This window comes from Xenopus tropicalis, chromosome 1 (assembly GCF_000004195.4).
Source record: "Xenopus tropicalis strain Nigerian chromosome 1, UCB_Xtro_10.0, whole genome shotgun sequence".
Classification (NCBI taxonomy): Eukaryota; Metazoa; Chordata; class Amphibia; order Anura; family Pipidae; genus Xenopus; species Xenopus tropicalis.
Genome location: NC_030677.2, coordinates 25,185,383 through 25,200,968, shown reverse-complemented (window position 1 = coordinate 25,200,968; position 15,586 = coordinate 25,185,383). Strand labels below are relative to the sequence as shown.

Below are 15,586 nucleotides of genomic sequence, written 5' to 3'. Positions count from 1 at the left end.
CTTCCCAATGCCTGTGAGCCTGCAGCATTTACCCGTGGATGTGTTCCCTCACTGTTTGTGAGTTTGTTTTGCAGCTAATACTTTTTATGGTTCTCTTTCCACTTTCACGCACATTCTTGCAGTCCCTAGCCTGCTTCAAAATGCTCTCCCCCTCCGCATTACACACACAGAGAATTAGCAGACACCGTCAATCTTTTAGAGTTGAGGTCCGATTCCAAACACAATACAAGCTTGGAGAACGGTTACTTCAGACTCACTCTGATGGTATCTGCTAATTCTCTGTGCGTGTAATGCGGAGGGGGAGACCTTTTGAAGCAGACAACGGACAGCAAGAGGGAAGTTTATTTCTATGTGTGTGTAACAGAAGGTAGAAGGAGAGCCCCCTAAAGCAGGCAATGTGATTGGTTGATTTTTTTCCCCTTTATTTATTTATTTATTTATTTTTTTTGATGGAGGCGTTTACATGGCAGTGCAGAAGAAAGCAAACATGGCTGCCTTGTGGAGCAGTAGTTCATCTGCTCCTAATAGTAATGTGAGCAAACTGGAAATTTTTTAAATAACATTTTAGAAGCTCATAACATAAACAGTATAGCGGGCGTAAAAAAAAAAAAACGGGTTTAATAGGTGTCAGTATCGCTTTAATGGCAGGAAAAGCCATTTCGTGGTCAAGTTGCAGGAAAATAATATTCAGATTTGGCTCTGTTTGTGGGCAGAGCAGTGAATTGGGTCACTTCAGTCTCACCACTTAGCCAGGATTCATAATTTCAGAACATGACCTGGCCAGCCTGCTCTTGTACCAGTGAAAGCTTTCATCAGACTGATTTCCTAAGCATTGCAGTTGGGCAGATAGATGTGCGGCTGGTTTCTAGGCAAGTGGCCTTCATTTTGCAGGGATAGTAATCAATCCAAAATTTTAAAAATCCAGTTGCGACCATAGATAACTGAAACAAAAACATCTGGACTGCATGGATTAAATTCGCATTTATTTCTAAGCCAAATTGATAAAGTGCAGCTTGTTTGGGACAAGTTCCGTTTGCTTTGGAGATCTTGGCTGCTTCCCTGTGTATGCTCTATGTTCTTTCATCAGCCACAGATCTCTTATTAGGCATAATAAGTATGCTTAGAAAAAGGGTACATTTATGTGGAAGCTTGTGTAGCCCTCATCTGTTACATGTTTCAGGTCTGTAATCTGCAATTACATACACCATAGATTTACATATCTGGAAGACTGTGTAGCGCTGAACTGTAATAGTCACGTTTCAAGTCTGTAAGCTGCGTTAGATATTTATCTTAATGTTTATGTGGTGCTAAACTATAATAGTCAAATGTCTGTAAGCTGTGGTTAGATAACTTTATCTGAATGCTTGTGTTGTGCTGAACTGTAATAGTCACGTGCTACAATTCTATAAACTGAGGTTAGATATCTGAATGCTTGTGTAGCACTGAACTGTAATAGTCATATTTGCTGGTATGCCCTGTTGAGAGCAACAAACAACATATGTCATGACAAAACCAGTAGGCAGAATGCATATCCATCACATGACCTACTTATTGCACCTATGTTGAACACGTGGAAAACGTGGAAACATATATATATATATATATATACCGTTTCCCAGAAAATAGGACATCCTCCGAAAGTAAGGCACCCCCCTGATTTTTCACCCCCCTCGGAAAATAAGGCACCCCCCGAAAATAAGACACCCACCTAGGGCTGGGCGATAAATCTGTACTGTATTCTTCTTCACGGAAAAATAAGTCATCCCCTGAAAATAAGACCTAGTGCATATTTTGGAGCTTAAAAAAATATAAGACAGTGTCTTATTTTCGGGGAAACAGGGTATATATATATATTTATGTATAAAATAAGGCATATTTAACTTTGGGCACTAGGTGGCACTGCAGAACTTTCAAACACAGAACTAGTTTTAGCCTCTGTCCTGTAGCCAAGAATTCAGTTGTATTTTCAAAACTCTTGTAAATATTTATTTTGTTGTGTTTGACTTCACTTTTATAGTCTTTATCTTAACCAAAATTAAGTGTTGACATATTCTGATTTATGTTCTCTTCACATGCACTAGATTATTTTTCCAGCTCTCATAGTTCTGACTTGAAAGCAGGGCAGGGATTCTCTAAGCATGAGTAAGGATTGTGCTGCACTTCTTTTGCACTTAAGAATCAGTAGGCTGGGGAGCATAGCTAATTGTATACACAGGATATGTAGGCAGCTACCATACTGCTTGCCTTGGCTATTTGGCTAAATTGGGGCTCATTTATCAACACTGGGCAAATTTGCCCATGGGCAGTAACCCATAGCAACCAATCAGTGATTTACATTTTTTAAGCCAGCTGTAGTAATAATGAATGCAGTAATTTTATTGGCTGCCATGGGTATTGCCCTTGGTCAAAATCTTCTGTGGCCAATGAAAACTTTGCTAATCTGAAAACTGAGTTACCAAGTATGAGTAAATAACAGTGTTAGTAAACGGAGCCCCCAGTGAGAATGTCTGCCCTACATCGACATTTATTTGCAAAACTTGTTCTGTTTTTACTTTTGGTGGAAGTACAAGTATTTTTATAGATTTTTTATAGACACTTAGCCAAGGCAATAAATGAGAATATTTGGGTGAAGTGTTACAGTTTCTCAGAATGATTGTGAAGTATAGTATTACAGCCATGTCACTTTGTTTAGAGATTATATGGTGTTTGTGTATATATATATATGTATAAATATACAGTATACAGTATACACACAAACAGTCTCAATGGGAAAGTCACAGGGAAGATACATTGGAAATTGAAATATAACTTCAACCATGTTATTTTTAAACATTTACAGCAGTTTCCCCCCAAAATATTTTAGGAAAGCCTTCATGTACTCCCTGAGGCACAGGCATGCACGAGTGCAGTAACTCAGAGCAGGCAGTCAAAGAGTCACCTTCATTGGTCAAACATAGGTCAGCTGATGAAAGCAAGAATCTGGTTGGATGCTGCAGGTTAAGGCGCTGTTGTAGATTTCCACATAGTAGTAAATGGGGGCTGAGATTTCTGCAGAAGCCCTTTTATTTGCTATTAAAGGCAGAACTAATACTATGCAGTGCCTCCCTAACAAATTCTAATCTACATTTTGCAGTGTGCAAAGTGCGATTTTGGATCCATTGTACCATATTTTTTTACCCAGAATGCAGTGCTTCCTACAATAATCCCAGTGTTATTGGAGCTGTGAGGGTCAGTACCACCTGATGCAGATGCCGTAAAAAGCATCCTATCGTGCTAAAAGCAAATCAGGCACGGTTGCGCTGAACCCTGGAATAAGTGCCAGCTTGAAGGGAGTGGTAGCTTCAGCAGGAGCCTGGGGGCGGGGCCTGGATCATGGGGTCTAATTCCGCTTTAGCTTTAGCGAACAACCCTCCTTATTGCTCTCCTACCTTTGGACCAGTGGGTGGGAACGGGGGACTTGAGAAAGGGGCAGGAAGGCAGTTGGGACATAAGGGGTGGGGAGAGAGGGGGGATATGATGGGTACAGAATGGGAGGGGTGGGTAATGCTTGCATTGTGTGCCCCTCCAAGTCTAGGCTCACCTCTGAGCTTCAGGGACAATAGGTGTGCTTGGACACAATTCAGAACAATAGAAGACCCCACCCTGTCCACATTAGATAGGTTAGGCACTCATGTTGGCGATCAGCCATTGGCATTCCAATTCATCCCACAGGGGTTCAGGGAAAGAGCCTTCTCCAAACCCTTGTCACACAGTAGGAAGCATGGACTCGGCCAGAGTGACATTGTTGTGCCATTGGTACAGCCCTATGTTCTGCTTTAAGTGGAACCCAGGGCCTTGCCCAAATCATGATGAAATGGCATTTATTACTCCTGAGGACCTTTACATCAATCCTGCTGTTTGCCTCAGACTTTCCCCCCCAAACCCCAATTCTAGCTAATAATAGTTCTTACATGAAATATAGAGCATATAGGCCCATTTGGCCATAGGGTGGATATATGATTATACTTTATACTGGTGCCCTTGCTAACATGTATTTCCCCCCCATGTCCCTATAGAGGCACCTATCAGCGGAGGAATTCAAGCGCATCTTTGGGACGACTATCGAGGAGTTTGACCGCCTGGCGCTTTGGAAAAGGAATGACCTCAAGAAGAAAGCACTGCTTTTCTAGCCCCTTTTTCCAGGGAGTGCATTGACTCCCCCCCCCCCCCCCCATCAGAACTCCTACTCCCCATGCCAACTGTCTGCTCATTATCCTTCTTGTTATTCCAGAAGTGAAGAGGAGACTTTCCACATCTGCATGGCCAGCTGGTTTCTTTCAGTTCCTTCTGGCCCAAGCCATAACCCCACTGTATGTTGCTTTATTTACAGTAATGGATCAGCCCAGAGACACAATGCTATGGAGAGGTGTATATCTGCTACAAGGCAAGCTCACATACATACATATATATTTATACATATATATTTATTGCTATCTCTTCCCCTACTGTTAAAGGGGCAGTACACAATATTGATCCGATGTGAGTGGCTGAGTTTATTTGATAAAAGCCAGGAAACAGCATGCAGGTTACTTACAGGATCAGGATTGTGTGGTTCCTTTTGGGTGTGGAAGCTAAAACATAATACAAGAGCTAGGGGTCCAAATATGGGTTGTCCTGGGCCCCAAAAAGCACCAATGGTAATGTTCCTTCTGATTCTATCTGTGGGCTTTGTGTAGTGTAGTGGGCACATTTGTGATGGTGGTGGGGGTGGTGGTAGACAGTACAGAAGGGCAAGATGGCAACAGTTACACTTTATATCAGTCTTGGCCCTAGTTTATCTTGAAGTATAACTTTCAGCACCCACAGGTAACAGTGGCTTTCAGAGGTTCTGGGAGTTGTACTTGTGCACCACTAAGGATAGCCATGACAGCAGCACTTTACATAATGTTAGCCCACCATGTTAGAACTAAAGCAGAGCATGCTGGGAATACCAAGGGCTGCAGATCCCTCGATCTGGATCACTTTGTCCAGTACAAGCATGCACAAGCACTTAAGGCCATGGGGTCTGCAACTCCTAACTAGAAGTATGCTCCAGAACTACAACTCTCTGCTTTTTCTAAGCCTAGTAGAGGATGCTGGGAATGGCAGTTTAGTAAGTTTTGGAAACTCGGATCCTAGCGCTAAGCTGGTACCATTGCCATTTGATCTCTTTTAATTAAATGTAGCCCATGTGAAGATGAAATATTTGTAGTAGTCTAGCAGGAGGATGACTTGCCTTCAGGGGGCGCTATTGCAAATATAACTACCCTGCTGCAGAGAGTATCCTAATGCTTTATACGTTTATTCAGCTTAAAAACAGTGTTACGGCACGTTTGCCCCATTATTATACAATAGATATCAGTATTTTGCAGTATTTTGCCCTGCCCTGATTGCCACTTAGTGCCCAGTCTTGTGTTTATACTAAATGATTTGCCCCCAGCCTTGCATTAATGTGTTCACAGCAGGTACTTGTGCCCCTCAATGCAGTGAAGACATTTTTTCATAAAGCTGAAAAGGCAACATTATGGCCCCTGGACCTTTGTGGCGATTTTGTGGGTCTCTGTTGCCATGTCATTGCCATTACCTTTTTTTTTTTGACATTCAAAGCAGGCAGAATGCCCAAAATTGGCCATTATAGTGTTGATTTATCACTATTTGGCACCATCACTGGGTAATTAGTTGCCGTCCTGCCCTGTATATTAAATTGCGTCATGGAACGTCATTTAATCAGTGGAGTCCCGTAATCTGCTTTTAATCTTACGCCTCTCCCGGGTCCCCAAACTGCTCCGTTCCTCAGCCTCAGACCCACGACTGTTACTCATTACTATTTTGTGCCAGCTCAGAGCATATTTAGGGTCATTAGCGAGTACGTGTAATTACTCCAGAGACTGATGCAAGCCAGGAGGGATGAGATAACATCCCCCAAGGGGAAAGCCAAGGTACACGCTGCCCCCTATTGAGGACACATTTATCAAATCTAAGGCAAAACTATTACTTTGTCTTTATGAATAAAGACTTAAACTCAGAATTAAAAGGGGAACTCTACCAAATGAAATAAATTGCACAAGTTCATATATTTCTGCATATTCTTTATATTCAGTGGATTTTGTTTACTTTTTTTTAGCTTTCTGATCTCACTCTCGTAGCTAAGTTAAAGGCCTCTCCAGGCAGCAATGGAGTAACAGTGGATCAGCCTAGATATAGGGTCATTTATCCTGCAGTGTGCCTTGGGAGGAAATTGCACTTATTATTTGGGTTATAGGTAGAATCCTTGCCCTGATGCATCCTTTCTAACATATAGCAACGTGCACTTTCCTATATCACATAAGGGAGCAGGCTTTTATTTGCTTACTCCTCTTTCCTTCTATTTTATAGGTGGATTTAAAGCCTTATGTGGCAGTGAGGGGTATGAGAGTAATATAGAATGGATGTAAAGGTGGTGCGTAGCCATTACATGTGGGGCAAACACGGGTACTTATCTTACCTGTGCAGGACACGGTCAGACTGGGGGTGTAGGGCCCACATCCCCTCAGGGCCCCCCTGCCACCTGTCCAACCACCTCCCCATACTCACAATATAGTTACCTTCGGACGCATCTTGGGTGGGAGATCAGTGGCTCGGGGGAGTGCAGCGGGGATCTGGTCTGGGCCGGCCCAGTCCCTGATCCAGGATGTGGTAGATATAAGTGCCACCAAATTAATGGTGTTGAAGTGCCATTGATTCCTTGTCATTTCAGTGTAGTAGTGTAGTGGGAAGGAACCTTAAGGAAATGCTGCAGTGCATGGAAACTTACAGGAGATGTTGAGATGTTGTGTGGGGGCTAAGATACAGCAGTGCAGTGAGTGGGGCCTGGGGTAGGGGCAGTAAGGCAGAAGATACAGCAGTGCACTGAGTGGGGCTGGGGGCAGTAAGGCAGAAGATACACTGGTGCAGTGAGTGGGGCCTGAGGTAGGGGCAGTAAGGCAGAAGATACAGCTGTGCAGTGAGTGGGGCCTGGGGTAGGGGCAGTAAGGCAGAAGCTACAGCTGTGCAGTGAGTGGGGCCTGGGGTAGGGGCAGTAAGGCAGAAGCTACAGCTGTGCAGTGAGTGGGGCCTGGGGTAGGGGCAGTAAGGCAGAAGATACAGCAGTGCACTAAATGGGGCAGGGGGCAGTAAGGCAGAAGATACACCGGTGCAGTGAGTGGGGCCTGGGGTAGTGGCAGGGGGCAGTAAGATACAGCAGTGGAGTGAGTGGGGCCTAGGGTAGGGGCAGTAAAGCAGAAGATACAGCGGTGGAGTGAGTGGGGCTTAGGGTAGGGGCAGTAAGACAGAAGATACAGCGGTGGAGTGAGTGGGGCCTAGGGTAGGGGCAGTAAGGCAGAAGATACAGCGGTGGAGTGAGTGGGGCCTAGGGTAGGGGCAGTAAGGCAGAAGATACAGCGGTGGAGTGAGTGGGGCCTAGGGTAGGGGCAGTAAGGCAGAAGATACAGCAGTGCAGTGAGTGGGGCAGGGGGCAGTAAGGCAGAAGATACAGCAGTGCAGTGAGTGGGGCCTGGGGGCAGTAAGGCAGAAGAGCAGTGCAGTAAGTGGGGCCTGGGGTAGGGGGAGGGGGCAGTAAGGCAGAAGATACAGTAGTTGGGAAAAGAAAGATCAGCCAAGGTAAGAAAATGTTTATGGAAAAATTCAACTCATTTATCAACACTGGGCAGATTTGCACCTGGGCAGTAACCCATGGCAACCAAATACATTTTCTCTTCATTGTCCTACAGCTGTCTGAAAAAGCTAATCACTGACTGGTTGCTAAGGGTTACTGCCAGGGTGCAAGTCTGCTTAGTTTTGATCAATGACCCCCACTGTGTTTTAATAGTAGATTATGTTTTAGGCCTATTTGATGATTTCCCAGCACAGGGGGAGAGGGTTTATAGAAATATATATACTGGCCACATTTAATTATAATACAGACCGTACAGTAACCTTGGACATATCAGTAGGAGGGCAATTATATGGGTACGGTTTATAGGTCCTATAGGTATCTTGGTCCATATTCTCTATTATAAGCTTATAATTTATATTGTACATTATATCCTAATGCTGTTTGTATCCCATGTATATTATATTCAGTTATTTTTATAGCAATGTTGTTAATTTAACTGCAGCCAATTCGAAATCCCATATTTAAAGCTAACTTTCATATGCTACTGTACTATAATATATATATAACACTAAATGATATAGATGATATAAGAGTTATTTTAGCCACTTCTCTGTTACTTATCCGCTGCATTTAAAGGGTTATTATCACATAATTATTTTTACCTGCATTAAGGCCCGGTAGTGTTATTTTGTGCTGCATTGGCAGTTACAGTTCCATAGACGCATATAAAGGCTCATTTGCAATGTGCAAAGTGCTAAAACGATTGCAAGCAGCCATGTTTTTTTTTTTTTACCCATAATGCAGTGCTTTTTTTTCTCAGAATTTTAGTTTCATTGAAGGCATTTGCCCAAGCAGCCCCACCATAATCCATTCATGCTGCTGTGGCCTGCAGCTCCCAGAATCCTCAGCTAAGAGAGCGGCTGATAGTGACAACAGCCATTGATTTCCTTGATTGTGTAAGATATGAGGCAATATGGACACGAGGAATGCACGTGGGCTGCTCCAATGATTATGGCAAGCCTCCCCTATAGAGAGAAGTGGTACGGCCAGCTGGGCAGGATTATCACAAGGCAAATGTATGGCCTGGCCGTTCCGCATCTGTTGCTTTATGTGCACTATTCCCAAACCCCCAAAGAGAATATGAAGTAGGGAGTAACTGTGAGCGCCTGATGTCATATAGGGAGCACTCAGAGTTGAACTAGAAGGCAGGGACGTGCAATCTGCCCCCAATGTGCAACTGCCACTCCCAGCGGGGGCCCCGGGAATTGGAGATGAACCAGAGCAGGAGGGAGGCTGTTTGGGAATAGCAGAATTTAGCATCATTTTCTGCAGAATTGTGTGCCGATCCGGATCAGTCGCCTTCATTCAGTGGGCATACTGCTGGCATCTGAAACCTGCATGGCGATTGGTCGATTTTAAAGCCTGATTCATTATTCACTATTGGTTTCTAAGTGCAGGGAGAAAGGGATCCAGAGCAGGCAGCCTGTTAGGATGGGTTCAAAAGAATGCCGTACATTGCACCTTCTGCCCTCCACCCTACACGTATGATTGGTGCTATGGGAATGCCGGCGCTTCTAATAGGGTATCTGTGACAAACAAAGACTACACAATTTCTATGCACTTTTATATATGTCCTTACTCCCACCCCCCTGTTATGCTAGGGGCCAGGACAAATGGGTTCTCCTAAAATTGTCCTTGTGCTGCATTATCTGAATAACGAATGCTGATTGGTTGCTATTGGATACTAGACATGGAATAACTTTGCAGCCAGCATCTAGCAGAGGATGCTGGGAATTATAGTTCACAGCAGCTGGCTCTGTGACACTCTGTGCTAATACTAAGCAGTGCTACACAGACTCATAAGCACAATCAGCACATTGGATAAATGGAACAGGCGTATTAGAGAGATAACCTGGGGGTTGCAGGGTTGGCCGGGGGCCCGAGTCACGACACACACACATCTGGATCTTGTTAATGTGTTTTCTGAGAAATTACAAAGTTTAGTAAAGGGCAGAGAAATGTCCAAAGGAACAGCATTGCAGGACAAACCACTAACATATCCCAGTTCTTTAGTAGGAGACAACTTGCCGCTACTCGCCCCCCTTGCCTTTATTCTGCTTTCTATATACAAATTGGTACTGTATACAGTATGTTTTAGTGGGAAAGTTCAGACTCAGTAGCTCCTTATAAGGACACTGGCGTCTGAATATGAATTTGTCAGTCACAAAGGCAACTCCCGTTAACCCCCACATACCCAGGGGCACTTGTGCCATGATGCAAGGGAAGAGTCACGGCCATATAGGTTGGAAAACTCATATTCTGAATACAATGCAGTATTTTTGCTGAAGCACAAGCCTTCAGCCATAGTCTGACACTGAGATGTCTATAGAAGCTGTCTGCTACAAGGTGCTGGCATTTCTATAGAATGAAATGGTAAGAAAGGCAGTTTTAATAGTATTTGGAAGCTTTGCAACAATGCCATGTTCCAAAGATGTATACTCCGGTGTTCCAAACATGCTCCACCTAGTGGCAGAATGCAGAATAATCATTTTTTTATATTTAGAAGCTAAGAGATAAAAAATATATAAATAAACCAAAATGGATCTATTTATTTGCAGTGGAAATTGCTGCCCGGGCTCAGCTGTCCTCAGTTGCTATCACAATGTCACAACATTCAAATGTTTATCAATAAAAACTCATTTAAAGCCATTATTTTACCAAATGTGATAAATCTGTATATTAAAATATGCATGAATTTCAGGCCTGCTTGGAATGAGGGCATGTCTCAGATACCTGACTGTTACATCACTTTCACCTTGGGTACATAGGACTCATAGAGAATGCAGAGCTGTTTTTGGGCAAGATGGCAGCAGCAGAGCAAGATGGCAGCTGTAATGCTTTATTTCAGTGTAGCCCAACCTGTAGCCCGTTATTAGTTGTTGGCCTTAGCTGCCAAGGGCTTTCAGAGAGTATGATAGTTGCAGGCCAACAACAAGGTTGCAGGCATGTGTGGGTGGAGAAATTGGCCTTTAGAGATGGGTCACAGACAGGTGGAGGGCCGTATTAACTGCCAACCCATCTTCCTCCCAACCTCTCCGTGCTGTCCTAGTTTATATACTGTTTATGCTGGTTATATGCTTGTACTTGCCCCACCCCCATCCATGACATCAGAGAAAGGTGGGGTGTAGGGTTGCCACTTTTCCTCATAACTAAAACTGGACAAATGTTGATGATGCCAGGGGTGGGGCTAGTGACATCAAGGGCAGGACTAATGACATCAGGGACAGGGCTGTGCTGTATTGGGGTGGGGCTATTAAAATCCATTGCCGCTATAGGCACCAGACAACCAACAGTCCCCACCCACCTCTGACATTGTGTAGTACAGTTGCCTCTGGGCGCTTTATTAAGCAAATATCTGTTGGGGAGGGGGGGGGACAATTTTGTATTTTATTTTTTATATATAGGTACCCCCCTAAAGCGGGCAACCCAGGCACAGGTCTAGGGGTGCCTATATATAAATATAGCCCTGGCTGCAGGTTGAACAAAAGCCCCAGGCCCCTGAGCTATAAAAGGAAAGCCTTTCAACATCGAGGAGCAAACTTGGGGGAAAATGGGCATTATTGTATGGTGTTGCACTCGGTTATTCCGGAAGCTTCCATTAAAAAGTATGGCACAAACATTCACCGATACGCTGTCAACTGTAACACCGGGGATTTTGCCTCTCAGCAACCGCTACAGTAAAAACTACAGACGTTTTACAAATGTCTTTCTATGTGTCTTATCTCTGCTATACATTGATTTGATTGTATCTCTCTGTGGCTTTATATCACATCATTTTATGCTGCTATAAGTTCTATTAATGTTCTGTAAATGACATAATAAATGGTTGTGTTTATATAAATATTTGTGTATGTCTTGCTTGAAAGGCTAGGGGCATTATATAATATCTAGCTTCTTCTGGGAAGGTTTCTATTAGATGTTTGAACAATCTTGGTGGGATTTGCTTCCATTCAGGCATTAGTTGGGTTGGGCACTGATGTTGGGTGATCCCACCTGGTCCCAGTCCCATTCCATTTCCTTCCACAGGTACCGCTACCCCCCCCCCCCCCCAACTTATAACAGGGTTGCAGATATATCTGCCATTCATCCATGAATATCTACAAAGACAAATGTGTTTAACCCTAACTGAAGTTCAAGGAGTATCTAACTAAATATTGCCCTAACAGTATTTAAGGCTGGGCATCACAGTCACTGCTTTAGGCCCCTTTTTAGGGCCAGGTCTGTAGTGTGGAAACCACTGTTTGGTGCATTCCAGCGCCCCAACATCTGTAGGAGTTACAACTAATCGCTTTCGGCAATGTATTACAAAGAATCTAGGTGTCTGCTGGAAGACATTAAGACGGTCATTTGAAACATGAATCACTTTGCCCAGAGCAATAAAAGCAGTGCATGTATTTATAGAGCCAAAATAAATTCCTCGCTCAGATGGGGCGAGTGAGAAGTATAAACATTGTCCTTACAATCTAGAAGAAACAATGAGATTAGATGGGCCTAAGGGCCTTGTTTGGTCTCTTGATGAGAAGAGTTTCTGCCACTGAGTGATGGTACTTGCTTGTTTCCATTTCAAGATGCCTGTCTTTCTCCTCCAGCATCTGCTATAGGCACAGCGTTTCCCATTCTTTTAAAGGGAAGCAGTGATAGGTGATCAAGGGGGTGTTGCCTGCCAGAGAGTGAAATAGGGTCCAAACACCATGTGTATTAGAGGGAGAGCCATTCCCTTTGGGAAGTTGGTAATTCATTATTGCCCTAGGCCGTCAGGCAGGCTCACTAGTCTATACATAAGATAGGATCTAAGCCTTTGGCCTCTTTGGGATCCACTAGGTGGAAGATAGGGAATGGTGCCTGCAGTAAAGAAGAAGTGCCTTGAAGCAAGGAGATCACCTCAGTGAAATCAGGAAGCCTTTAAAAGCAGACTAACTAGTGTAGGAGCGACCTGTGTAACAGCTCACTGTAGGAGTGAGAGCCCTGTCTGCTGTCTGATCTAGCCCTGCTTGGAGGACTGTTGTCTTTAAAATGCCTCATATGCTATAAGGCTTAGGCACTCCAGCTTAACTACAACTCCCAGGATGCCCCCTGATGAAATGTACCTTTCTGTCAGTTTAACTAACACCCAGATACCACAGCCTCAGCATCCAAGAGTCCCATTTGACATGCTGCCCTTCTGTTGCAAGTTACTCTTTCTCCTACAAAACTGAGACTTAGAGGCCAGTGTAACAAAAGGTGCATCTTTTGCTGCAGGTCGAGGCACTGATGGCATTTTGTAACTATCCCAATAGATACCTGGATGAGTTTTGCCCTGATATTATTGCACAGTCCATAGGGAAGGCCCCAGACATGGCCTGTGTAAGGCTCCCTTGTGCACTACTGCCAGAGTTCAGAGCCCACGTCTCTATGCAAATAAACACTGGGGTGTTTAAGGGGTTCAGTTTTGTACCCATGAGCACTCCAGCACCTACTCCTGAACAAGCCCCAAAATGATACTGGGGAATTTAATAAGTCAGACTGGCTACACCCAGTAGTACCCTGAGTAGTAGCGTGTGTGCCAACACAAACATACACACATAGTAAAATAGTAAAGACACACGTCCATCAAGTTTAACCTTTTATGTCTATATGGAACCTGCCTCACTGCTAGTTGATATAGAGGAAGGCAAAATATATCACTTCTGAAGCCTCTCCAGTTTGAGTTAAAAAAATCATTCCTGACTCCAAGATGGAAATCGGACCAGTCCCTGGATCAACTTTGTACTAAGAGCTATTATTTAATAACAATGTATTTTCTCACTTGCTAAAACTCCGTCCAACCCCTTCTTGAAGCTATATACTGTATCAGCCAGTACGACTGGTTCAGGGAGAGATTCCACAACTTCACAGCTCTCACTGTAACAAACCCTTTCCAAATATTAAGATGGAACCTCCCTTCTAATCAGATTTGGTGTTCAGTTGGAAGGACCTACTGGTAAAAAAAGCATTAGAGAGGTTATTATATGATCCCCTAATATATTTATACATAGTTATCATGTCACCCCTTAAGCGCCTCTTTTCCAGCATAAACAACCCCATCTTGGCCAGATTATAATCTTCATAAATGAGACTTTTCATACCCTTTACCAGCATAATTGCCCTTCTTTGCACTCTTAACAATATTCATTTTAAGTACTGGTTAAGGAAACTGCATGGTATATTCTAGATGGAGAGCGTAATTCCATGGCTGAAATATGGGAGGGAAAAGTTCATAGACAAATCCTTCATCATAGATTAATAATGTGTTTATAGTATGGTTGCACAACAGGGGATATCAGTGGGTACCTAGAGAAGAGGTACTGTAGATATCCTGTATATATAGTAGCTGGGGTTGATCCAGGAGGAGACAGTGGCACGTAGCAGGGTAACATGAGATACCGGGGGGAGCAGGAAGACATGAGAGACATTTAGAGGTCATGGAAAGGATATGGACAAACAGAGGAATCGATTTCCCACCCACAGGTTCCACACCCAGCAGGCTGAATAATGATTTACACAGGGGGTAGGAAAGACTCAGAAGGGCACATTTATTATTCCTAGAATAAACCACAAGGAGTTGCACCTCACCCCAGTGCAGCCAGTTGTGCTTGGCAATGGGGCAGTCAAAGGGCATTGGTCATGGGTGGCACAAGGGTTTCACATGGATGGCCCCCTAGATTGTGTATCTTTACATGTTTGTAGATTGTAAGCTCTTTTGGGCAGGGCCCTCTTCACCTCTTGTATCGGTAATTGATTGCTTTATATGTTACTCTGTATGTCCAATGTATGTAACCCACTTATTGTACAGCGCTGCGGAATATGTTGGTGCTTTATAAATAAATGTTAATGTAATGTAATGTGTAGGGCTGGAGGAACCAAGGGGCCACAATGAGCCCTGTACTTATGGTGGCGACTGAAGCCTGCACAGCGCATTGCCTCAAGCACAGCTGCTACATGCATGGGCCCCACAGGGGGCAAATGGCAAATGAATCCCAGGCAGCAACCAGCACACAACCTTATATTATGCAGAGACCTATAATACACAAGAGCCATGAATAACCTGTAAAATAAACCCCTGCCATTATAATCAGTGATGTCATTGTGTCATGTGACTCATTAAAATATGCCTTTTATAAGGATTTTGGAAGTCTCTTTAGAGTACCATGATTTGTTTTTAGCAGTTGGCCAACAGCCTTGGACCTTATGGTCACGGAACGCTTCTGTGATTTAATATCCTTATTTGTTACAGGGTGTTTATTATTCCCCATGAGATATCTCTGCTGCTTTGCCCCACATTTAGTGCACCTTAGCACATAGGTGAGTGCAGATACATGTAAGGGGCGGTACACAAGCTGCTACCATAACGTGAATTTCATATCATTTCTGAGAGCTAATCCTCTCTCTGCCACCAGAGGGCACTGCATACAGAGTAATGTGACTGTATTTATTTCCTGACAGTCAGTGCCATACAGAATCAGAACTAAAGGGTTAATATGACCCAATAAAGCCCAGAAGCCAGGGAACCACTGATGCATGTACATTCCATGGAACTACTCATCTAGCAACTAAATTGCACCAGTGCGTGACCTATACCAACCAATCAGATCTTTTAGTGGCACAACAAGGTGGAACAGCCCATTTTACATCTAATGCTGGTTCAGGGTGTGGGTGGCATGGGTGGGGGCCGTCGGGTCCCGACAGTAATGCCACTTGCAGTGCACTAATTAAGGTGAATTTCTCACTGTTTGCTACTAGCAACCAAAATGATGGAACGTTGTAAATTATCCCCCAAGCGTAGAGCATTGCCACTCTTGCACCCCTCTCCTTAAGTCACATTGGCAAGCTACCTCCCACACCCTGTGCTTTCAGGTA

General features: G+C 43.9%; 1 protein-coding gene across 13 annotated transcripts in view; it reads left to right on the top strand.

Moving 5' to 3' along the window:
• ablim2 (actin binding LIM protein family member 2) overlaps positions 1-11,552 on the top strand; it is a 107,594-nt gene extending 96,042 nt beyond the window's left edge. For all 13 annotated transcript variants that reach the window (XM_031895322.1, XM_031895332.1, XM_031895328.1 and 10 more), the window contains one exon: positions 4,056-11,552. In XM_031895322.1, the coding sequence (XP_031751182.1) occupies positions 4,056-4,169 (114 nt within the window). In that variant the 3' untranslated portion in view covers positions 4,170-11,552. The remainder of the gene's footprint in view (positions 1-4,055) is intronic.
• The last annotated feature ends 4,034 nt before the right edge of the window (positions 11,553-15,586 follow it).